Raw genomic sequence first — 25,846 nt, forward strand, 5'->3', positions numbered from 1 at the left:
AGTTTATATATGTTTCCATTTTCACTCCACAGAGGCCATTAGTGGTTCTATGTATTTGTAAGTAAGCATCCTCTTGTGCAGTACTTTGAATTTAAAAAATTGAAACATACTATTAATTGGATAAACATATGAATTTGCTTATTGTGAGAACCACTGATTCAATTAATGTAACTGAAGGAGTGTACCGTATCATCACTAGTGGCCAAAGAGAATAAATTAGTGAAATCTGAATATTAATGTTGCTAATATTCTATTTTCCACATTAATTTCAAGTTAGACAACATCTAAGGAAAGAGGAAGAAAGCATAAGCATGACGAATCACTGTGGCACAGGAAAAAACAGGTAATGAAATGTAGAGAAGGAAAGAAGTACATTGGCTACTAAGGAAGACATGATGCTAAAATTAAAGAAGGTAAACCATGTAACTGCTCGAAGAAATGCTTCCAGAACATTCAAGAACATGAGGTCCAATATCCGATCTCAATAGTACAGCCTTACCGATGCCACTGCTCAGACATTATATTTCTCTGTGAATGCATTACACTTTTGTCACCAAAGAGGTGTTACGTAGCTAGCTCCCAAGAAAAGAGAGAGAGAACTATCAGTGTACACCACCATCTATTTGTAAGTACAGAAAACATTGTAATCTCTTAACAAGGACTAGCCAGTGTTCTTGGAATTAAAACTGCATAAATTAATTATATAACTGACATGATGAAAGCGAATGGAACATTGACAGAAGACAAAATGGAAAGAATGCCAATCAAGACCAAACAATACAGCTGAAGAACAATTTCATTAAAAGAATATCAAATACAAGAGTCATTGCACAAGAAGACATAATCCTAATAGAAAGTAACTGTCTCCAGAACTCTCTAAAAGAAAGCTGTAAGACTTACATATGGAGAGTTGTGCTGGCAATGCATGAGAACCAACAACGTTCACCTTCTTCACACACATTTTCAGAATGTAATTTAATTTACATTTTGGCAAGCCCAGTTTGGATATGTTAGAGAAATGACTATAAGAAGCACTAAATCAGAAACAGAGAAAAAGGAGCATCCCAAGAGACAAAGAGCTGCACCTTCAGAACGCTGTAAAAGCCCAAACGCAAATGCTGCTGGAAGCGAAACACTTTTCACAACAGCATTTGATATGCAGCAAATGTCTACCAACTCCATACATATCTACCAGTATCACATTTTATTTCAGGCAACTGTGGTCACAAAACCTTGGAGTCCATAACTCTAAAGGAGAATGTCACACGCATATGTGATAAGAAGTTACTGCTAGTCGGGGATCACAAGAAGTACTATCATGTTTGTACACATACCTGAAATGATTAGAAGGCTCACAGAAGCCAAACATTTGATTGCTTGGTCACACTCATGTGGAGGCCAAAAACAAAAATGTGTGTGTAAACTATTCCATACAGTGTAACACCAATTTCCTACACCTACGTACACATTTTTATTTTTATCTTGTGACTATGACTTCGGTGTTACAGCAAAGAAGGAAAGGAAAATCCCTGCTTTCCATACACCAGAAGGCCAGAAGGTTGGTATAAATTAGGAGAAATGTACAAGAGAAATCAGCTTTTCATGTGAAACAGATGGTCCAGGAAGACTGTCAGTTGAAAATTTGAAGAACTATCTGATATTTAGGAAGAAAGACACTGATAACATTGTGAGAATACAAAAGGCTGCACCCACATGATTAACCAATGCTTACCAGGAAAATACTGCATTGCATATTCACACAGCCAGAAATGGAAAAATACAAAGCAGTAAACATTGCAAGGACAGGCAAGATATACCCACAACATGCCTAACACCTGTCCACCAATACGGTCTTCCAATCAATGAAGATAAACTGAAGGACCTGAGGAAACTGTGCCAGTTTATACATGAAGAACATCGAGAATTTTATGCTGGACTGAGGAGAAAAGTGCCTACATCATGCAAACCACGGGGTAGAAGGTGACAGATCTACAAACAGAAGATGGGGAACAGCAACACACACACACTGAATGTGTCGGAAAATTCAGGGGATGACGACGAGTAAGAAAAAAAATTATTGTGGTTTATCAGGTCCATGCAGTGAAAGGCTTAAATTTTGTTTGGTGCATATTTTCATTTTTATTTTTTTCATAGAGAAAACATTATGTTATATTGCCAAAAATCTGTGGATAATTAGTTTATATTGTTAGCTTTGAAAAGGCAAACATAAATAAAATATAATCCAATCACAGCCTGTAAAATATCACCAGTTTGCATTTTACTACAAATCTCAAAAGTAACATTGTGTGGGTTATCAGGTTCATTCATCAGGCCACAGAATTTTACCTGCAATTTTCATTAAGGAATATGGTTCCTCACCCACGAAGACCAGTTTACCAGTAACATTGGCCAAACTTAAGGGGACTCAATTACTCTACAAGGAACCTTTATAGCATTTCCAACAAAAACAGGGTAACAGAATTAATGGCCAGTGGCCATGCAACAACTCTACAACTGGTGGAGGTACTTCAGGGTTTATGGAAATTAGTAGCACACACAGAGAACTTTACAGCACAATGGCCAACCAAAACATCAGGTGTCACTTAGATTGACTTAAACAGGATTTAGAAGAAATTGGTGGCATTGAAACACCAAAGCAAGACAAATGCTTGATTTCAGAGATTACAAGAAAGCAAACAGAGGCAGTAGCTGATCAAATATACAGACAAAATCAACTAAGCCTGGTGGACAGAAACTGTTACTAAACAAATGACAAGACAATTATTACACAGGCAGCTAGTTCAGAAAACAGCAAATGACAACTAATGCAGACTTGCTATAATCAGTTTGCCAGCTGTCTTATAAGCTAGATACCTTTTCCAAAGACATTTGAGGATTTTAAAAGATCATTTGGTAAATGCCACCATACCAATCAAAGCATACAATGAGGCCTCTGATAAACAAGGCACTAAATAACGGCTAATCTGTCCTTTGACGCACATGTATGTATGATTGGACACTGTCCTTACTAAATATAAACACCACTGCATAAGACAAATTTGACAAGCACCATGCCCTTAACACAATTCTAGTGAAATGCCAAAACCATCAATGAATTAAAAGGCTGGTGAGTGTTGAGTAAACATTACACTACACTACACTAGATAATATGCCAGGCAGGTACTTAACAGTTAATCTCAGCACGAAGAATGTTAAACACTATTTTAGTAACATGCACGACACATCAAAGAAAGCAGGCAAGCACTGCATAAGCAGTAAGCCAGGCAGGTAACTACAGAATGATTTCACAGAAAGCACATAAAGCATGTCTTGCACACACAAACAAGACAACCATATTGCTCAGTAATGTAACGAATAGACAACAAATCAAAATCTAATAATTATTTATCACAAACTGAGAAAATGTGTTCAGAAAATTGGCCAGATACATCCTAGAAGCACAACACAAACATGTGCCTTTGGCTCACAATAGTGGACCAGAGGAGTGACAAACATCAAGTAGGCCCAAAAGGAACCAGTATGCAAAGGCTCACACATAGGTTGAAAACAAAATTAGTGCTTCACCATATAATCCACAATATGGCACTAAACAGCTCCCTGAGCAGGCTCACTTCCTTGAATGTTCAAATGTTTGTGAATTCCTAAGGAACCAAACTGCTGAGGTCATCGGTCCCTAGGCCTACACGCTACTTAAACTAACTTAAAGTAACTTATGCTAAGAACAACACACACAACCATGCCTGTGGGAGAACTCAAACCTCTGGCAGAAAGGGTCACACAAACTGTGCCGTGGTGCCTCAAACTGCGCGGCTAACTGACAGTTAAACACCAACCGTCATAGTGCCAATAATACTGACAGACCAAGCCACCACCTATCAACTATGTTTGGCCCATCAGACTGCTCACACTTCCTCGATAAACCCAGACCTCCAACTGCCCATTGCTGCCAGCGAGTCACTTGCCATCACTAGCCGGACACATCCCTTTCCTGTCCTGTGTCCCCCCCCCCCCCCCCCAGCAGCTTGCATGACCCCTTGTGGCCCAGTGTTTTCTCTCATCTCCCAGCAATGGACCACAAACATGGGGCAGTTACAATCGACAGTAGACTGCCAAGGGTGTCGTGTGTGCGTGGCATGGGACCCCTACAATCATCCTATATTCAAACTCAATATTCCCTGTCGTCTCATTCCAACAGAAAACACTGATACATTTCAACTGCACCTTTACATTATTTTACTGATATCACACTGAACATATTCAGCATTGGCAGATAGTGCTTTTTGGTTTCGAAGTGTTTTTGTAACTATTCTGTGGCTGCACTATTGGCATTTTACAATGAATTATCCCGGAATACATCTTTTCCATTTCAAAAGCATAAAGTCAAAATGACAATAAATACACAACTAAAATATGTCCGTCAAATTTGCTACTGCAACTACAAAAGTAAAGCAATAACAAACTAGTCTACCGATGGAATATTTATACAAAATCACACAGTGAATATTCACTGGTGATAATAATTGCTACTGTGATACTAAAAATTGTGTAGCTGCTTACCTCAATGTCACTTCTGTGGAAGGATCCGGAACACCGTTGCGAAATGCTTTCCTCAGTGTTAAAGTTTGGTCCTTCCCGTCTACATGACATATTTGCCCCTGGTATTTTCCCAGAGTGTCACCACAGTCAATAGATACAGTATAACCAATCCACTTCTCTGCCATGTTTATTTCTTATTTGTTTCTATAAAATACATAAATTAAAAATGACAGAACATTAAATATTAAGTGCTTGTTCCTATACAGTAATGACTAATAACAAACTTAAATAGGAAAATTTCTCCTCTGAAAAAATAAACTTAAGGGAGAATCTGCAAAGAGTCCCAAACCAAAAGTTTTATGGAATAAAGTGAAAAAGAAAAAAACAGCAACCACTTACTCACAGGCAACTGAATGATAGACTTTAAGGATCAGGAAATTCATTACCTTCATGAGTTCTTAAACTAGGCTCTTCTGCATTTCCACACCTATTATTCCAGGTTAGTAGCAAGCTGTCCTGCTGTGTAAGACAGTACAACCACTATCAAAATTTGGAGTAAATTTATGATCATTGTTTAGCTCTAATTTCAAATTTACTGAAACACAAAACAGAATGTTCCACATGGCGTTATTCTGGCTTAAATCACTGCAACTTTATGAACCAATTAGTTCTCACACCATCAAATCTGAATGCGGAGTCGACAAGGAATTTAACTAAAGACCCATTCATTGCAAACTGTTTGTGTTTGTCACAGTACCTCCATCCTTTGTACTGTCAATAACACACAACCACCACTGACACCAACATCCGAAATTGCTGCAAGGTGGCAGCATATGTCTGTCATGGATTGACTCACTGCGACCTATGCCCAATAAAAGCCACAGTATAATGGAGTTAAGATAGTTCAGTTCAAAGAATCTCATGAACCCTTGGTACTGAACAGCACAGAAATAACTACTTCTTCTGCAAAGAAAAGGAGCACCATAACTTGGACTGGACTGGACTGCACTGAACACACAAATTCTAACTGTAAGAAGTTGTCAGTGTCACTTAATTCCTACAGAAATATAAAAATGTGCATCCTTTGAACTTAAAAACAAACTTTTAGTCACTAATACTGTCCATACTCTATTACCATGATCCTATTTTACAAAGACTATTGTACGAGAGCTCATACTGGCTGGACTGGCAACAAATGGTTGTGTGTGACACATATGTGATGTACACTTTTCCGATATCACTCCTGCCTATGAACAATTATCACGGGTACGTACCCATAAGTGTGAAGACTAGCATACCCTTTTCTCCTCTATTGTCTTCTCAATCATTGCACTCCCTCTCATTTATCTTCAACTTTTACTCTACTACCAGAACAGCACAGAAGAAACACCCACTCTCAATAAAGTACAATCCTCTCCACCACTACAGGGTCGACCAAAGCGTCCGATCCCACCCGTTGGCTTTGACCTGTGACGCAAGGCTGTTGTGGTGCGTGACGTCATGACGGCACAGAGTTTGGTTTGTGAGTGTGGTGTGTTTGTAGATGTCGTCGTGTTGCGGTTCGTGGTGGTGTGTTTAAGGGTTTCGTGTTGTGTGGGGTATTGGGTTCAGTGGCTGGTTCTCGTTTTGGCTGTGTTTTTGGAGTGGAATTGGTTTCAGTGAGTTAATGATTTAGTGTTTTTGCGTGAAAGTTATTGTGGTGCTGTTCACTGTAGATTGTGTGTTAATTTGAATAAATTAATTTGTTGTTGCTCTTGTTAGGTATGGATATGACCGATAAAATAAATAGTGTGCAACTCCATGCTATGATGGGCACGACTCAGTTGGAACTGATCAAATTTCTACAGCTTTTCGGGTTGATTGCGGAGCTGGTTAAGTACACTGTCTGTCAGAATGCAATGACATTCACAAAAGTTCCGGCATCTCGGACCAGGGACAGTCATGAGTGGCGGTGCCATAGGGATAACCTATGGCGCTCCATATGCTGCGGTTCCTGGTTCGAAAAGTCTAGGTTGGACATGCACGAGATTGTGTTGTTGGCACATTATTTTTGTTATAGATCCTCTCAAAGTTTTTGCGCAGATGGGACTGGTGTGAATGAGATGAGTGTGCTTGACTGGTTTCTGTTTTGCCGTTAAGTATGTTCTGAGTTTATTAAGGACAGGGATAAGATGGGTGGGCCTGGGGTTTTGGTGAAGGTGGACAAGTCGCAGTTTGGGAAAAGGAAGTATGGGAGGGGTAAGTCTGTGGTTGGTCCCTGGGTGCGGGGAGCTGTTGTGCCAGGGGACTGGCGTTCGGAATGTGTTTTTAGGGTTGTGTATGGGCAGTCTAAGGCAGAATTAGTGGGGTTAATTGAGGAGTTTATAGAACCGGGTTCCACTCTAGTTTCCGATGCTTTTTTTTCTTATAGGTGGTTGGGTGAGAGGGGGTACAATCATTTAGTTGTTAACCATAGTTTAGAGTTTAAAAATTATGAGACGGGGGCTTGTACGAATACTATAGAGGGGATGTGGGGGGGCCTTAAGTCAGATCTTGGGAGGGAGATGAGGCGCTCTTCTAACCTTCAGTCTCATTTAGATGAGTACTGTTGGCAGAAGAGCGTCCCTGAGGGCAATTGTGTGTGTGTGTGTGTGTGTGTGTGTGTGTGTGTGTGTGCACGCGCTTCGCCCCCCCCCCTCCGGGTTTCTTTTAAAGGGCTATTAGTAAGATGTACAGGCCGAAGGTGGTTAGGGTGGTTTGGGTGGGTGGCTGGCTGCAGCACAGCTCAGGAGGGGAGGGGGGGGGGGGAGTTAGTTGTTGGTAATGTTTGTGAAAGGGGGGGGGGAGGGGGAGTGTGTTGGTTTGTGATTTAGTTGCGGAGGATCTATTTTGTTGCAGTTTTTGTGGAGTTGTAGTGTGCAATTGAGATTTTTTTTATTTTGCGTTTGGTTTTTGTTATGGGTATTTTATTTTGGGGTGAGGGGGGAGGTTGGGTTGGGGGGGGGGGGGGGGGGCAAGTGGGTTGGGTCTTTCTTTTGGTTGTGTACTTGTTTTCGTTGGTATTTGTGTGTGTGTGTGTGTGTGTGTGTGTGTGTGTGTGTGTGTGTGTGTGTGTGAGTGAGTGATTGTGGTGGCCGACCTAGGTTGCGGCGCTGGAAATTTGTTGTGGTAAATTTTCCTTGTTTTTAAGTGTATTTGTTGTGTGTTGGGGTCAAGGGAAGTGTTCCATTACAATGTGTGGTTGCAGCTGTAGGTGTTCCGGTATCGGGAGTTGCTGTTTAGCTATATAGGTCAAGGGAAGTGTTCTATTCCAATTTGTGGGATCGAGAGCTGCTGTTGAGTTATATAGGTCAAAGGAAGTGTTCGATTCCAACTTGTGGGATCAGGAGCTGCTGTTGAGTTATATAGGTCAAGGGAAGTGTCTGATTCCAGAGAATATTGTGTTTAGTGGAATTTGGGGAGTTTTGTCTTGTCAGGTTTTTTCGTCATTTTGTGTGGTTTGGTATGGTGGTGTGTGTTTAAATTTGTTTATATTTACTTTGTGCCCACCGAAAAACCCGCCATTTCCCATGCTTGTCCCGTTAGTGTCACTAGGTTTTTTGTGGAACGTGTGTGTGTTGGTTTTTCGGTGTATTTTCGTGTTTGTTGTCATGTTTACGTAATGACGTCATAGGCGCCATATTGGAGTCATGGTGTTTGGTCGTTTCCGCCATATCTGTGACGTCAAGGGTCAAAGCAGACGAGTGGAATCGGATGCTTCTGTATTTCCCCGCTACACAACACTGCCAAGTTCTGTAAAAGTCATGGGATACCTACTAGTATCACGCTGGACCTCCTTTTTCCCAGTGCAGTGCAGCAGCTCGATATGGCATGGACTCAACAGGCCATTGGAAGATCCCTACAGAAATACCGAGCTACACTGCCTCCTTAGCTGTCCATAATTATAAAATATAGCCAGTGCAAGACTTTGTACATGAACTGACCTCTCGACTATGTTCCATAAATGTTAGATGGGATTCATATCAGGCAATCTGGTTGCCCAAATCATTCGCTCGAATTGTCTAGAAAGTTCTTCAAACCAGTCACGAACAATAGTGGCCCAGTGACATGGTGCATTATCATCTATGAAAATTCCATCATTGAATGGCTGCAGATGGTCTCCAAGTAGCCACACATAGGCATTTCAAAGTCGGTGCTCCGTGTGAACACAGCCCACACCATCAGCTTGCACAGTGCTTTGTTGTCAACTTGAGTTCATGGCATTGTGGTGTCTGCACCACACTCGAACCCTACCATCAACTCTTACTAGCTGAAATCTGGACTCATCTGACTATGCCACAATTTTCCAGTCGTCAAGGAAACTAACAAGATTATCGTGAGCCGAAGACAGGCACTGCATCAGTCATCATCTGCTGCCAAAGCCCATTAACACCAAATTTTGCTGCATTATCTTAACAGATACGTTCTGTCGTACATTCCACGTTAATTTCGGCAGTTATTTCACACAGTGTTGATTGTCTGTTACCACTCACAACTTCACACACACGCCACTGCTCTGGATCGTAAAGCAAAAGGCCAATGCATTGACCGTGGTAAGAGGTAATGCCTGGAGTTTGGTGTTCTCGGCACACTCTTGATGCTGTGCATCTCAGAATATTGAATTCTCTGATGATTTCTGAATGGAATTTACCTTGCCCCTATCCCCAACCACCATTCTGCATGAAAGTCCATTAACTCCTGTCATGCAGCTATAATCAAGTCAAAAACCTTTTCACATGAATCTCCTGAGTATGAACGACAACTCCAAAACTGCACTGCCCTTTTGTATTTTGTGTAGCCGATACCCCCGTCATCTGCATCTATGCATATTGGTATCTCATAACTTTTGTCACCTCAGTGTGCATGAATGAAGCAATTGCATACTTAACCGCTATACCACGATTTAGTGGTTATAGTACTAGCTGTAGAGCTAATTATGTTTACTCAAATAACCTTAAGGTAAACACTAAATCCTGAAAATCTTTATGTTCAGCTTATATCAAATATCATTACAGTATTATCATCAAATTTTCCTTATCAAAAGCACAAGTAATTTATTACATTGTTTCTGCTTCTAAGTATAATGAAAGGGAGTACTGATGGTTGCGGTGACAATGTGGTGGGGGTTATCCTATGGCAATGCTGAGCATCAACATACTATATTCCTTTTATGAACAGTGATAACAAGACTTTCTGCTCAAACAGTGTTACTATGACAGCATCCTATGGTAATGTATTAGTAGCTTCCTTGAGAACATTTAGATATACATCTACATGTATACTTTGCAAGCTACCTTACTATGTGTGGTGAAGGGACTTTGTGTCATTGTCAATTTTGCTTTTACTGTTCTAGTCGTGAATGATTCGCAGGAGAGCAATTACTGGCGAGCTTCAGTGTGAACTGGAATCTCTCTAACTTTACCTTCATGGTCTTTTTTTGGCAGATATACATAGCAGGAAGCACTATATTAGTTGACTCTTCTAGGAATGAACACACTAAGAATTTTAACAGTAGACCATACCATGATGCACAACACCTCTCTTGTAGTGCATGCCACTGGAGTTGATTGAGCATCTCTTATGATTTCCTGCTCACTAAATGAACCTGTAATGAAACGCATTCCTCTTCTCTATTTCTTCTCAATGCTGTCTGGTTGTCTGGTACACATCCCACACTAACGAGCAATATTCGAGTATTGTTCGAACAAGTGTTTTGTAAGCTACCCCCTTTGTTGATGGACTACATTTCATGATTTTATTTTCACTTTAAACTGCACTGTACAAATACTCCTAGATATTTTCTGGGCATGGCTGCGTCCAGTGATTGTTCTGCAATTGTTTAATCACACAGTAATACTTCTTTCTGCCTATTTATGCAAAATATGTTACATTGTCAATGTTGAGGGTCAGTTGCCAATCCCTGCACTATGCAATGATCCACTGTAAGCCTTCCCGCATTTTGCTACAATTTTGTATGCTGTGACTTCTCTGCATACATCTGCAAAAAGCCTCATTGAATTCCCAATATAATCCACTGTGTTATTTACACATATTGTGAAATTAAACAGTTCAATAACTCTCCTTTGACATACACCCATGTTACTTTTACACCTGAAGATTTCTTTCCATAGAGGATGACGTGTTGTGTTCAATTTAGTCACACAGCTGGTCCTTTAGGTGGCAGTGCAGAACTATATCAAACACTGTACTGAAGTCTGATAGTAATGTGAAAGTATGAAGAGCTGTCATTATCAGTCCTCGGGGAAGAAAGTGACCCCACAACTGCCACCAAGACAAGCACTGCCTGACTCAATACTCTGGTAGGATCAATCCACAACCTTCCTTGTCATCATTGGGAAATCCATGCAGAAAGGTGAATGGACATCACAGACAGATTATTTAGATCTTTGCAATACAGAATACTTTGCACAAATTAGATGTTGTCAACGTTTGGGAGTGAGAGGATGGCTCCCTTTATGGACCAGACCCATCACGACAGCCAACTTGCTGCAAATGCCACTGATACCAAAACAGACCAAGCACACAGAATGCTGTGCAAAAGCACCCCAGTTCTTACAGGATTAGAGTGAAACATTTTTTCTGTTCATCAATCTACTTTCAAGTAGCAGAATCACCAATTATGTTTTTCTTTCCACACACATTCGTAGAACAATTAATGCCAGAACAAGAAACTTCAGAAGAGGGAGGGAGGAAGATAGGCAGGATTTAATGTTCCTATACAAAACAGATCACAAGAGACTAAGCACAAGTTCTGAATAAACAAGCTTGGGAGAGGGAATCTAAAGGGTGAAGAGACATCTGGTAGTGTGTTTCCTTGCACTGACCTTAAAAATTTACATAGCCCAAAGCAACCTGAATGGCCAGAGGTGTTTCAACCTAGTTCCTTATGGATTTGTGCCTTATCGCTTCCAACACCTCTCAGTGCTAAAGAATGGCAATTTGTATCCAATTTAATACAGCTCTTAAAACATATCAAATAATTCTAAAGTGTTGATTCAAGTATTTGTTAGTGTAATCTGTAAATAGCCATAATAAAAGCAAAGTATTAATCGTAATATGAAAATGAATTTCCCCTAATGTGCATAACAAAATTATGAGATTACTACAAGAGCATGCTGAAAAGTGATACCTACAAATTCACGTGAAAGCCCTTAAAGCTTTTTATATAAAACAAATTTTATTAACATATTACATCTTTATTCTCCATGTCTACACATTTATTTCTCAACATGGTCAACCTGATGCCAAACAAATTTCTCCCAACGAAATACCAGTTTGTTGATACCTTCACTGTAGAATATTTGAGTTCTTTGATTGGAGCCACAATCTCACCTCTGCTTGCACCACTTCATTACCATAAAAATGAGGTCCTCTAAGTTTTTTTAAGTTTTGGAAACAGAAGGAAATTTGTTTTGGAAACAGGAGGAAATCGGATGGGGCCAAGTCGGGACTGTATGGAGGATGATCAATGATAGTGAACCCAAGGCTTTTGATTGTTGCAGATGTCACAGTGCTCTTTGTTGGTATCACATTGTCATGATAAAGGACAGGGTGCTCTGTGAATGGATGAACTCTTATAATTTGAAATTCAATAGCAGCACATTGTTTCTCAGGCATCAATATAGTAACATTACACCGCCATGTTCCATGCTACAATATGGAGTCCCTAGCAGCAGAGGGTTGCAAATATGTAGACATGACAACTAAATACGTAGAATGTTAATAACATATCTAAAAACAAAGATGATGTTACTTACCAAACGAAAGCGCTGGCAGGTCGATAGACACACAAACAAACACAAACAAACATACACACAAAATTCAAGCTTTTGCAACAAACTGTTGCCTCATCAGGAAAGAGGGAAGGAGGGGAAAGACGAAACGATGTGGGTTTTAAGGGAGAGGGTAAGGAGTCATTCCAATCCCGGGAGCGGAAAGACTTACCTCAGGGGGAAAAAAGGACGGGTATTACTCGTGCGCGCACACACACACACACACACACACACACACACACACACACACACACACACACACACACACACACATATATATCCATCCACACATATACAGACACAAGCAGACATATTTAAAGACCAAAACCCACATCCTTTTGTCTTTCCCCTCCTTCCCTCTTTCCTGACGAGGCAACAGTTTGTTGCGAAAGCTTGAATTTTGTGTGTATGTTTGTGTGTCTATCGACCTGCCAGCACTTTCATTTGGTAAGTCACATCATCTTTGTTTTTAGATATATTTTTCCCACGTGGAATGTTTCCCTCTATTATAAGAATGTTAATAACATTTATTTTATTTAAAAAGCTTTAAGAATTTTCACATACAAAATTGAGAGGCATTACTTTTCCGTTTGCCCTCATTTTCTATACATTCTACAAAGTTAACCATCATCGGATTAGAAACTTTCTGGCAGATTAGAACTGTGTGCCGGACCACGACTCGGAACTCGGGATCTTTGCCTTTCGTGGACAAGTGCTCTACCACCCGAGCTACCCAAGCACGGCTCACGACCTACCCTCAAAGCTTCAATTCACCCAGTCCTGTGAGGACAGGTTGTGAGTCATGGTTGAGTAGCTCAGATGGTAGAGCACTTGCCTGCAAAAAGCAAAGGTCCCGAGTTTGAGTCTCGGTCCAACACACAGTTTTAATCTGCTGGGAAGTTTCATATCAGAGCGTGCTCTGCTGCAGAGTGAAAATCTCATTCTGGATTATCTGGTTAGTTTAAGAGTTAAGCTGCAACACAGTTGTCACAATGAAAGCTGGTTATACTTAATTGTGCATCTATAAGCAGTCCTGTAAGCAGTGTCACAGTACAAGTATTAATACCCTAAATAACAAGCTATTAAGCATGAACACTCAAAGTATTAGGCTGCAAAGTAATAGGGAATCACAAAAGATACGTATTCATTGTCAGAAATGTTACAAGTATTCAAGCATAGCACTACAGTACAGAGTTTTACTGGTTTGTAGTGGGCAATGACAATACTATGAACTTATCAGTAGCACATCATATGACAACTTGCAATAGCAAGTGAAGCTTTCTTGAAAGATTTTTCAATACTGAATATAAATTTACACGTTTTTCAATACTGAATATAAATTTACATGTTTGGAAGTATTTGCTGAAGATATATGGAGTGTGGCCTTCTACGAAGCCAAATGTGGATGATGAAACAGTATTGGCAATCACAACAGAAGCCTTTGAAATGAGGCAATACAGAAGAATAGACGATTAGGCTTAGATAGCTAGTGCAGATAATTGATCAAGAAGTACTCAAACAGATTGGGGGGGAAAAAAAGGAATTTAACGTACAACCTGTTTAAAATACAGTATATGCTCAATTGAAAGGACACATACTAAAGCAGATGTAATAGTTAGTTTGGCAATGGAAGGAAGTGCGGGGGAAGGGGGTTAAGTTATGAAAGGTGTCCAAGGCTTGTCATCAGTAATCAAAGTCAAGTAGATTGAAATTGGTACTTCAAGATGAAAAGAACTTTCAAAAGAATGACTAACATGGAGACCTGCATTGGACCAGTCTTCTGACAAGAGACCAGAGAAATATCATAAAGTACTTCCACTGTTTTCAGAAATGCTGACTGTCACTCACACTCAGTGAAACTTTATTACATGAAAAATGAGTAGTAGTTCACCTTGGACATCTGAACTCTTTTTTTAAACAGTATTGCAACACCACAAATCCAGCTTTGCTTTACAGTTAGTGACAATTACAGTGGAAGCCAAGAGATAGAGGAGGTAACTTCTGAGTTAGAAGTATCTAGTACCAGAGAGAAGAGAACTTCCTTTACTATAAAGGATTACCTCTAATAAAGATAAAGGGCCACTTCAAGCAGTATTGCAAAAGTCACTGGGCTATCAACAAAGCAAAACCCATACATATACTACCCACAAACATTTCAAAACTCCAAGGACAATGCCAAGACAATTTTGAACAATATTATGCGTTATTCAAATAACCTTTGCAAAGCAAATGATCCAGCATTGAGACATGTCCAGAAAAGATCAATCACTTTGACATCGTATACACGAACAGCAGAGATCAGTTTTCACAACTCATCTGCTGGATCACAATAATAGTCACTCTTATAGGTACGATATTTTCAAGTACAAAAATCTTGTTCCATCATGGTAAAACAAAGCAAGAAAAAATATTCAGATTGTATTTTCTGTGACTGCCAAAGTCTTCGATTCTGTTGGAAAGAAATTTCTAATGGGGACAATAGAATTGAATGGTTTTATTAATAGCATTTTCCTTGGCTGGATAGAGTCATTGCTTAACAGAAAACAAACGACTACATTAACGAATGGTATCATGGGAACTGATCTGAATTCAGATTGGGGAATATTGGTACTATGTAAGATTTAAGCTTGGCCTTCTTTTATTATTGACATTCATGATCCACCAGGAACTTATCAAAAAACAGAATTGATTGCTGGTAACTGGAGTACAAATGACCACAGGTACTGAAGGAGAGATCATGGTCCACACATTGGATAAAGCTTCATGTGTGAAGTCCCAAGGCACCAGAAAGGATAAATTCTGGTGGTACCACTTAATGGATACATTAAACAAAAGGCTCAGTTTTGCCTACATTACAGTAAGAAATTTCTGTTACTGTATTGACCTTACTCGTACCACACAGAAGACTGCTCGGTTGTAGGATTAACGGAACTTTATGTGTAATAGGAAGCACCGTTATTATTGTTTTGTACGATAACTAGTTATAATAAGCTTTACTATTATTTTACATAAATTCAATGGGCCTTGCGCTATTGAAATGTCTATTAGATTCTCTGTACAATTCCAAACAAGGAATTTGCGCTCCGTTTTGTTTTCCCTACATGATCATTCAAAACTTCATTAACATGAACATACTCAATGGTGAATTACCTTTAATTTTAATGATGTTACGAGCTCAACGTTTTTTCCTCGAGTTACAAATAGTTTAAGGTGAGGTTCGACGCATTCAAAATAACAATTTGTTCGACATTCTCAAATCGTTTACTCAGTTACGATTTCAGGCACTTCGCTTATTGTTACGATATACTTTCCACATCATACGTAACTACACGGATTGCATAGAACGCTTTCAAACGCGAAAATGATTTACAACCAAAATGACAGTACTCGCATACAGCCTGTTCGCAATTTATTTCTTCTTCACCTTCAGTATCTGAAGTTGTCAAACAACATGCATTTAATTCTTGTTTGTAAAGATACTTTGCCTATTGGTTCTAACCTCCTTCGATAGTTCGACCTATTGACACACATGCAACGATAGTGTCGCCGCAGTTAGTGGCATCTGCAGATGCAGTTCTCTTTATTTATTTATTAAACTATGGAAATTATTTGCCCATGGACTCTATGTTAACTTACCACCGAGAGTATAGAGGCCAATTCACGCTGTCCGTCGAGAAACCGTCATATCATGTTACCATCACGTCAAGGTGTATTCACACTGTCTGAGTGTCCGTCACGTTACGACACTTCAAGTCATTTGATCTCAACTGGCATTGCTGTTCTCAAGTATTCTTTTAGCGGGAATTGCGATCTTCGTATGATGATTTTCAACTGTTTTTATGCGCGAAGTGCACATACACAACGCGGTAGCTTATATACGTGAATTCTAGAATCCACATTTGTGCGAAAATGAAATTGCGTGGACCCGAAAATATGTCATTACCTTGTATAGAAAGGGAATTTCACAAATTACACAAAGAACGTGAGTGGGATGGATCTCCATTTTATATTCTGGAACGTGGAAGCATCACTTTTTTCATTTGTCATATCAAATTGCGCCCAGAATTACTAAAAGAACACAGTGCTATGACTTGCCATCACATCCCGTGAATATTTGGTTTATTTGAAGTTAACATCAGTTACTAACCCAATGCAAATTTTTGCACAATAGTAATGTCTCCCTCCATACGTTCCCATTCATGTTATATAGATTTTCTTCTCGTGTTGTTAAATTTGGCTTTTAATAGCACATAACGAACAACTGATATTAGCCGCGAACACCACGACAAAACGAAATATGGAAACCTGCCCATGGCCGTGTATTGTTCGCGCAAAGTTGACACTCGGCGCGGTGGCTGATGGGAGCTGCAGTAAATAAGAAATGACTTTACGGTCATTCCCGTCAGCAACCGCGCTGAGTGTTAACTTTGCGCGTGTAGTATACTCTATAGGGAGGAAATGGGCTTGTGGGTCATTTGATTAGCAACCGATGGGTGACGTCAGCAATCAAAACTTTCCTCCATAGAAACCTTGATGGTGCCATGGCGTGACGTGACATGAGGTGACATGACGGCCAGTGTGGAGGCCGCCATTTGAAATGCATGGCAGAATGTTTTGAAGGGAAGTGACATGAAGCCCAGTGTGAATTGGTCTTAATTCTTCTCTGGAGGAAAGTTTTGATGGCTGACGTTATTCGTCGGCTGTTGGTCACGTGACCGCCGGCTTGTGGGTCACGGTGACCCACAAGCTTCGTTGTTTGTTTATTTTGTTTATTAGTCCTTCAAATCCTATATGTATAGAATATATACAAGGATATTGGACATGGTTAGGTATTTACAAGATAAAATACAGTTTGTATTGCAATCCTAAGGACTAGATATTGAAGTAATTTAGCACAGATTCATAAATACAACAAACATTACAGGCAACATACAAATTAGAATATTAATAATGCATCTTTATTTTTGTTGTTTGGCTTTTATATATTCTGTCAGACTGTAAAAGCAATGATCAATTAAATATGCCTTTACTTCAGCCTTAAAACCACAGAGTTTACCTATTGATTTAATATGTTTAGGTAGATTATTGAAAATCTTTATCCCAGTATGTAGTGTGCCTTTTTGGCACAATGATATTCTCACCCGTTTCACATGAAGGTCAGATTTTTGCCTTGTATTGTGTGCATGTATATCTTCATTTTTTAATAAGATATCTGGGTGTCTATTGATATATTGTTTGATGAAAACTGATGTTTCATAGATAAAAATGCAAGGAAGAGGAAGAACTGACAGTTTTTTGAATATGGGTCTGCACGATTTCGTATTGTTTACCCCTTCAATAATTCTTAGTATTCTCTTTTGCACCCTGAAAAGTTTAATATTTGTTGTTGTATTGCCCCAGAAGATTATGCCATATTTAATTACAGAATGCACATAGGAGTAGTATACATTTAACAGGCTGGCTTTGCTGCAACAAGTTTTTAAGATCCGTATCATGTAATAGGTTTTGCTTAGTTTTCTTTGCAAATATTCGATATGTACCGCCCATTTTGTGTTGTTCTGGAGCCAGAGTCCCAGAAATTTAGTGCTGTCAACACTTTCAAGAACTCTCTCCCTAAGTTCTATTTCTATGTTTGGGTGGTGTCTTCCTTTTACATTATAGAAATTCAGTCCTACTGTCTTTTCTTTGTTTATAATTAGCTTGTTGTAGCTGAACCACTGTTCTACACTGTTCATTGTTTGGATAGCGGAGTCTTTAAGTTTTTCTTCTGTTTTACCACTAATAAGGAAGCTTGTATCATCTGCAAATTGGAGGGTAGTTTGGCAATACTTGTTGTACATAAGATCATTGACATAGAGGAGAAACAGAATGGGTCCTAATACTGATCCTTGAGGGACACCATATTTCACATTTTCATATCCTGAATAGTAGTAGCTGATTTTGTTATGGTCAGTATATTGCACTTCAACCACCTGTTTGCGACCACATAGGTATGTCTTGAGCCACTCATTGGATATACCTCTAATTCCTAACTGGTCAAGCTTCTGCAGTAGGGCACTATGGTCAATGACGTCAAAAGCTTTAGATAAATCAAGACATATGCCTGTCACAAACTCACCTGCATCCAGTTTAGTATAGATTTCATTAAGAAATTCAAATATTGCACTTTCAGTTGAATAGCCTTTCCTGAAGCCATGCTGTGAAGGAGAGAGAATCTTATTTTTATTTAGGAAATCAGACAATCTCTTATAAAAAACTTTTTCTAAAATTTTAGAAAATACAGGCAGTAGGGCTATTGGTCTATAATTTGAAACACATTCTGGATTTCCTTTTTTGAACAGTGGTTTCAGCTTTGCTGTTTTTAAGCATGAAGGGAAGGTTCCTGATGCCAGTGAGCTGTTGCACAAATGTGTCAAGGGTTCAGCTAAGGCAAGACAGCATTTTTTAATAATTGCATCTGGTATTCCATCAATTCCACATGAGTAGCCTGTTTTCAAGGTTTTTATAACTGATAAAATTTCTTCAGAATTTGTGGGTGAAAGGAACAAAGATGTAGACACATTTCTCACACTATTGCATGTTGGAGGTGATATTTTGTTGTGTTCTTCCAGTCCACTCACCAACTTTTCACTTACATTTGCAAAATATTTGTTGAAAGTCCCTGCAATTTCTGTTGTGCAAGAAATCATTTGTCCTTCATAACATAAGTTCACATTTTTATATTGTTTAGTTTCACTTGTTTGATTTTTTATAACTTCCCATATAGCTTTAGACTTGTTTTTTGAGTTTTCAATGTATTTGTCATTTGCCATTGTTTTAGCTTTCCTTACAACATTTTTGAGGAACCTCTTGTAATTCTTCAGGTACAAATGAAATTCATGAGGCATGTTCTGTGTCTTTGCTATATCGTGTAATCTTCTTTTCTCTGCACAAGATATTCTAATACCTATTGTAATCCATTTGTTCTTCTTGAAGTTAGGTTGACATTTTTGCTTTTTTAATGGAAATGCAGCTTCAAAGTATGACATGAAGATTTCCATGAATTTTTCAAACTTTTTGTTAGTATTTTCACAGGTATAAACTTCATACCAAGTTTCTTCACTTAGTCTCTGTACAAAAAGGTTTATTTGTTTGTTAGTGAATTTCCTTGCTTCTTTTACAAGTTCCTCTTTCTCAGTTGTTTCACTTCGGGTGTGCAAAGCAATAAACTGTGCATAGTGATCACTAAAGCCAGTATTAAGATTTCCGGCACATAAATTGTGATTTACATTTGTGTTTATTAATATCTGATCAATTGTTGAGCTAGTTGTTGGTGCAACTCTTGTAGGAGAGTCTATGGTGGCTTTTATGTTATATGTTTCCAGTAGGGTCATCAAGCTTTGCTGGTCTTTTGAGATTTCTTGAAAATCAATATTAAAATCTCCACATATGATCACTGTTTTGTTGAAGTTTTTTATAGTATTTAAAGCTGCTTCTAGTTGGTGACAGAAATCATTTAAGTTCCCATCAGGGCTCCTATATACACAGATGATTATTAATTTTAATGCAGAGAGTTCAACTGCGGATACTTCAAAAATTTTCTCTTCAGCTAACAGTTCAATGCATTTTATGTTACAATAATCAATGCCACTTTTAACAAATATACATGACCCTCCATGACTGGATGTAATTCTAGAAAATGATGAAGAAAGATTGAAGTCTGCAAGTTTTGTGACTGTCATTGCATCTTTAGGCAGCCAGTGTTCGGTTATACACACTACAGAAACGTTTTTTAGCTCATCAGTACATAAAATTTCAACTTCACTTAATTTGTTTAGCAATGATTGGACATTTTGATGAATCAGCATGAAATTAAAGGGTTTGTTAGGCTTTGGCATATTGTTAGACTTTGGCATATTTAATTGATCACTTACCTTCAGCCTGTCAATAAAAAATCATTCAGGTGTGCTGGAAGTACTGCTTTTCTTTTCCCGACTGCACCTATTCTTCTATTATCATCTGCAGCAGCATTTTCTTCTGTGTCTGGTTCCCCTGGTAGTTGTTCAGCTGCTGCACCTGCTGTTGATAATATTGCTGCTGGTGTTTGAGCTGGGTCTGCAATTGGTAGAGCTGTTACTGCATTCATTGTGCCTGAATATTGGAGGCACCTAGTTCCTTCTTTTGTTGTTGATGTTGGTGAGTGAGGTCTTGCTGGCGTTGTTTCCTTCGAATATTTGGGGGGCCAATCCAGGATGAATTTACTTTTGAGTGTTTGATGCCTCTTGGTGATAATTTCTTCAATTTTTCCGACGAGCAGTTTTTTCCCCATGTTGTTAACGTGCAATCCATGTAATGTGTGGAATCTGCGCCCAATATTATTAACATTTACGTGTTCTACATTTCTGAAATGTTTGCAAAGTAATGAAATTTGTTGGTTGGCATTGATTATTTCTTTATTTACGCATGACCAAGACGGTAAGTCATGCCGATGTGGAATGTTCAGCACTAAAACATTTGTGTGTGTCAATTGTCCTAAGCACCTTTTTAGTTCTTGTTTTGCTTTGTGGGTTTCGTTTTTATATGCGTCATTTGACCCACTAATTAGCACAACAAAGTCTTCAGAGGATAAGTCAGCAACGTCTGTGGATCGTACATGATTGCAAACTTCCGACATAGAAGCACCAGGCTTTATGTAAGCGATTGTTTGTAAACTGGACTGACCGTTCAGAAGGCGAGCAAATCCACGACCATGACTGTCTGCCATCAAAACTACTTTTCTTCGTTTAGGTTTCTCTGCCTGTTTAGAAGGTCCACCGTCGTTATGGCCAAACAATTTAGTATCAGCGCTGGACATATACTTCATATTTGGGTCACGTAAGTGTTCAGGTCTTTCAGTTTCATTTCCTTTCATAGCAGTAGTTGAGTTGTTAGGCATTCTTTTGGATGTATCACTCCGTGTATTTTTAGTTTCATATTCAGCTCGGAAGTTAGTTTTATCACATGCACAATGTTTCTTACCTTGCACGGTTGATTGCACACTGAACCTGCTTGTAAATGCGGTATTAGGGTCATACAATAACCTTTGTTGAGAATAAGGCACTTTGTTTTTCACTTTGCCTGGAATTTCGTGGTTACTGTGAGGCAAGTTTGATGTAGGTTCACACTTTCTGGTCGTAAGTTTTTTTAGTTCACTCATCAGAGTATTAATGGTTAATTGCAGACTACTTAAACGATCATTTAACTTTCTGATTTCATCACTACAATTCGTGCACACGCTGTTTTTATCGGTGTAATTTTCACTTTTTCCCGCATGAACACTATGCATATCAACACTAGCCGCCATCTTGCAATGTTAACAGTTGTTTGTTGTTCGTTATTTGTTACAAATTTTTTGCTTCATTATTTCTTTTGTTAAAATTTATAATAAATGACGACAAATTAATTGAAGCAGTGAGACATCAGTCTGAACTGAACAACATGAGCGTTTGAAATTACTTGCGCTTGATTACATTTTTGAAGTTTATCGTTGTAGATTCCATACCTTATTTAATGTTTTACAATGAAATTGATTGCAATATGGCTGCAAACTGAAGTGGAAAAGTACTGTGGGTAGAGTCAGATTGATTAGCAGATGGAATTTATTTGTATTTTGTCAGGCATTTTAGTGTTTCATAAAGAAATACCCTGAAACTTTCAGACACTGTAAATTGTTTGTTTCAATATGTACTTAGGGCAGCCCTCTCTATTGTTAAGTAGCTCTCTGAGTTGCCTCTGAAACAGCTTATAAAGTATCACTGGTCAATATTTATATGGTTTCGTTAGCTAACCCAGTACAAATAAGGCACTTGAACTATTAAAAGCAAAATTTAACAACATGTAAAGGAAACCTATATATCTTAATGGGAAAGGCGTGGAGGAAGATATGACTATTGCACAAAAATTTGCACTGGGTACTAAAGTTAACCTTGAACAAATCAAATATTCATGGGATGTGATGGTAGCTCATAATGCTGTGTTCCTTTTAGTATTTCTGGGTGCAATTTTATGCAACACATGACAAAACTGATGCTTCCACGTTCCAAAAAATAAAATGCAGATTCTTCTTCCTCAGACTCCTTGTATGATGCGTGATAGTCTTCTTCTGTACCAAGTAATGACATTTTTTCGGATAGAAGCACTTTCTTTGTGTTGTTTTACACTTCTGTCTTCCTTCTCTAGCATACAAGCTATCCCGGCAAGCTGGAATCCATTTAAGTCCAATAAACGCCATTTTAATATAAATAGGGACTCCAGCATCCACGCATATAAGCTCTCACGTTGTGTGTGTGCACTTAGCAAGTAAAAAGTTGAAAATCATCTTTCGAAGATCGCAATTCCCGCGAAAATAACAATTGATATGGTTGTTGGGGTGAGTGATAATGTGAATTGTCCAGACCTGAGGTAATTATCGTTTGGCAGAACCAAAAATCGTCTACCCAGAAATGCGCGCAGCCTTTATAGCATGTAAGTTTTAGTTATGGAAGATTTTTTATTGCATGTTTATAGGACAGAGAAGCTCAGAAAACACCCTCACCTAGCGCGGGAAATTATTTAATTTGACACTGAACTATTTAAACACGTAGTAGACGTGCAACTGAGACGCAGTGCGATTCGTCGTGACTAGGCCCTCCTGTCGGGTAGACCAAGTTTTTCGATTTGACGCCACTTCAGCGACTTGCGCGTCGATGGGGACGAAATGACGATGATTAGGACAACACAACACCCAGCCCCTGAGCGGAGAAAATCTCCGACTCAGCCGGGAATCGAACCCGGGCCCTTAGGATTGACATTCTGTCGCGCTGACCGCTCAGTTGCCGGGGGCGGACGCAGTGCTATTGAGACGCGGTGCAGCGGCAGCCGCCGAGACGAGAGGACGCGCAGTAGCAGCAGCAGCACTTGTGTGATAAACAGTAAATTAATTTAGTATTTCTTTTTTGTTCACATGCTTCTGCAAAGAAGTGAACTGTACATGCCTATTTTACTGTGTAGACTAGTGGTTAGAAAATTAATCGTAGTTTTTGTTGTTGCATAAGTCTTGTGAATATCCTTGCGTAGCGCGGCTTTCTAGTGTAAATTTTCTGTGTAGAGGAATTTATTTCTGTTTAATAGCTTGCGGTCTCAGACTACAGTGAGAAATCTGAACACCAAGTTTTAGTGTTACTTTATTCTCCTTTGGTACATTTTCAAACCCAGTAGCACTATTTGAGACCTTATATCTATTTTATACACAGTACGATATGGCTAGGGACTATGCTTGTTGTGAGCGGACAAAATGAGAGTTGGCTGCTGTCATTAAACAGCTGGAAGCTGCGTTAGCTAGCGTCGACAAGCTTCTAGCTAATGCTCGAGGTTGCGGTGACGTTGGGGCGCCAGTGAGACCTGCGATACCTTTTGTGCCACTGTAATTCTCTGGTGACCCAGACGTCACTGTGGCTTCCGATACACAACATCTGACCGGTCCGTCCTCACTCCAGAGTGGGTGGCAGACAGTGGTGGGTCCACGTGTCACTGGAAGGAAGATGAAAGGGGGAGCAGGCCGTGCAGTTGGCTCTCTACGTCTTAGCAATAGGTACGAGATGCTTCCCAGTGATGATGATAACTCTGAGCCAACATGCGATGCCTCTCCTGTTGGGCCACTGGTCGATTTTCCTGCCCAGTCTGGACAAGTACAGAGGGTGGGTTTGCTAGTCATTGGGAGCTCCAATGTTAGGCTGGTGATGGAGTCCCTCAGGGGTTGGGTTGTTTAGGGGAAGAGACCAAACTGTGAGGTCATCGGTCTCATCGGATTAGGGAAGGAAGTCAGCCATGCCCTTTCAAAATAACCATCCCGGCATTTGCCTGGAGCAATTTAGGGAAATCACGGAAAACCTAAATCAAGATGGCCGGATGTGGGATTGAACCGTCGTCCTCTCGAATGCGAGTCCAGTGTGCTAACCACTGCGCCACCTCGATCGGTAGTCCCTCAGGGAGATAGCAGGCAAGGCAGGAAAGAATTCCAGTGTGCATACGGTATGTTTGCTGGGAGGTCTCATCTGTGATGTGGAGGAGGCCCTGCCGGCAGCTATCGAGTGCACTGGGTGCAACTGGTTGCATGTAGTGGCACATATCGGCATGTATGACGCCTGCTGTTTGGGCACTGAGGCCACCCTTCGCTCCTTTCAGTGGCTGGCTGATTTGGTGAAGGCCAAGCTGTTTATTTGTAGCATTGTACCCAGGCTTCATCGCAGTCCTCTGGTTTGGAGCAGAGTGGAAGGTCTAAACCAGAGGTTCAGACTGCTCTGCGACGGTATCGGATGCGAATTTCTCGATCTCCGCTGTCAGATGCAGAATAGTAGGGTTCGCGTTAATAGGTCAGGCATGCACTACATGCAGGAAACGGCTACTAGGGTAGCGGAGTACATGTGGCCTGCACATAGGGTTATTTTTTTAGGTTAGAGGACCCCTCCCTTGGGTGCAAACGCGATTTGCCTGTTAAAGATTAATGAGTTTAATAAACTACAGGAGTATCCAAGTAAAGGTCTCAGACTTAATGTCGCTTACTGAAGGTTATAATGCACAGATAGTATTGGAAACAGAAATCTGATTGAAGCCAAATGTCAATGACAACGAAATCCTAAGTTGAGATTGGAATCTTCCAGTAATTTTCGGGTCTGCAACCGGATCCCATGAACATTCTGCCACAATATTTCGCCCCAGAGACATCCGGCCATCCTCAGGTGAGTAGACGAAGTACTGAAGAGACCTGATGAAGTCATGATATTTATAGCGAATTCCGTACATGCGAATTGTACTGGTGGTTTATGGCGCATGCGTTAGAAGGTGACGTGTGCGAGGCAGCTGAGTCGTGTGTGCTGCCCTCTGTGGTGAAGTAAGAACAAACTAATCACTAAGTATCGACTGAGCATGTCGATTACGTTGTGACTTCATCATTTTAATAGTAGAATTCCAATTTTTATCAAGCTTAAAGCCATTGTCACGATTAATTAAATTATCAGCAAGACACATTTCCACAACTTGGCTGCCTCGCGCATGTCACCTCCTAATGCATACGCCGTAAACCACCAGTATGATTCGCATGCGCGGAATTCGCTGTAAATACCATGACTGCATCACGTCTCTTCAGTAGTTCGTCTACTCACCTGAGGATGGCCGGACGTCTCTGGACCGAAATATCGTGGCAGAATGTTGATGGGATCCGGCTGCAGACCCGAAAATTGTTGGAAGAAGAAATACGCTGGGAAATTTTCAGAAGTCACATCAGATTGGAATGTTTTTCATAAGGACAGGTTAGTCGCCAATGGTGGCGGCAAGTTTATTACTGTAAAAAAAATCGATAAAATCTAGCGAGGTTATCAAGGATTCCAAATGTGAATTAATCTGGGTGAAACTGAATATCAAAGAACAGTCAAAAACGGTGATTGGATGCTTTTGTAGACCACCTGGGTCAGGATCTGTAGTTG

At 39.8% G+C, this 25,846-nt stretch overlaps 1 protein-coding gene across 2 annotated transcripts in view; it reads right to left on the bottom strand.

The window, feature by feature from the left end:
* LOC124615548 (enhancer of mRNA-decapping protein 3) overlaps positions 1-16,140 on the bottom strand; it is a 95,048-nt gene extending 78,908 nt beyond the window's left edge. The window contains exons 1-2 of one of the 2 annotated variants that reach the window (XM_047143522.1): positions 16,005-16,140; positions 4,579-4,761 (exon numbers count right to left, since the gene is read on the bottom strand). In XM_047143522.1, the coding sequence (XP_046999478.1) occupies positions 4,579-4,742 (164 nt within the window). In that variant the 5' untranslated portion in view covers positions 4,743-4,761; positions 16,005-16,140. Of the gene's footprint in view, positions 1-4,578; positions 4,762-15,518; positions 15,834-16,004 lie in introns of those variants that run through there. The other variant, XM_047143521.1, reaches the window with a different exon arrangement.
* Between the last annotated feature and the right edge of the window lie 9,706 nt (positions 16,141-25,846).

Source organism: Schistocerca americana, chromosome 5, assembly GCF_021461395.2.
Source record: "Schistocerca americana isolate TAMUIC-IGC-003095 chromosome 5, iqSchAmer2.1, whole genome shotgun sequence".
In the NCBI taxonomy this organism is placed as follows: Eukaryota; Metazoa; Arthropoda; class Insecta; order Orthoptera; family Acrididae; genus Schistocerca; species Schistocerca americana.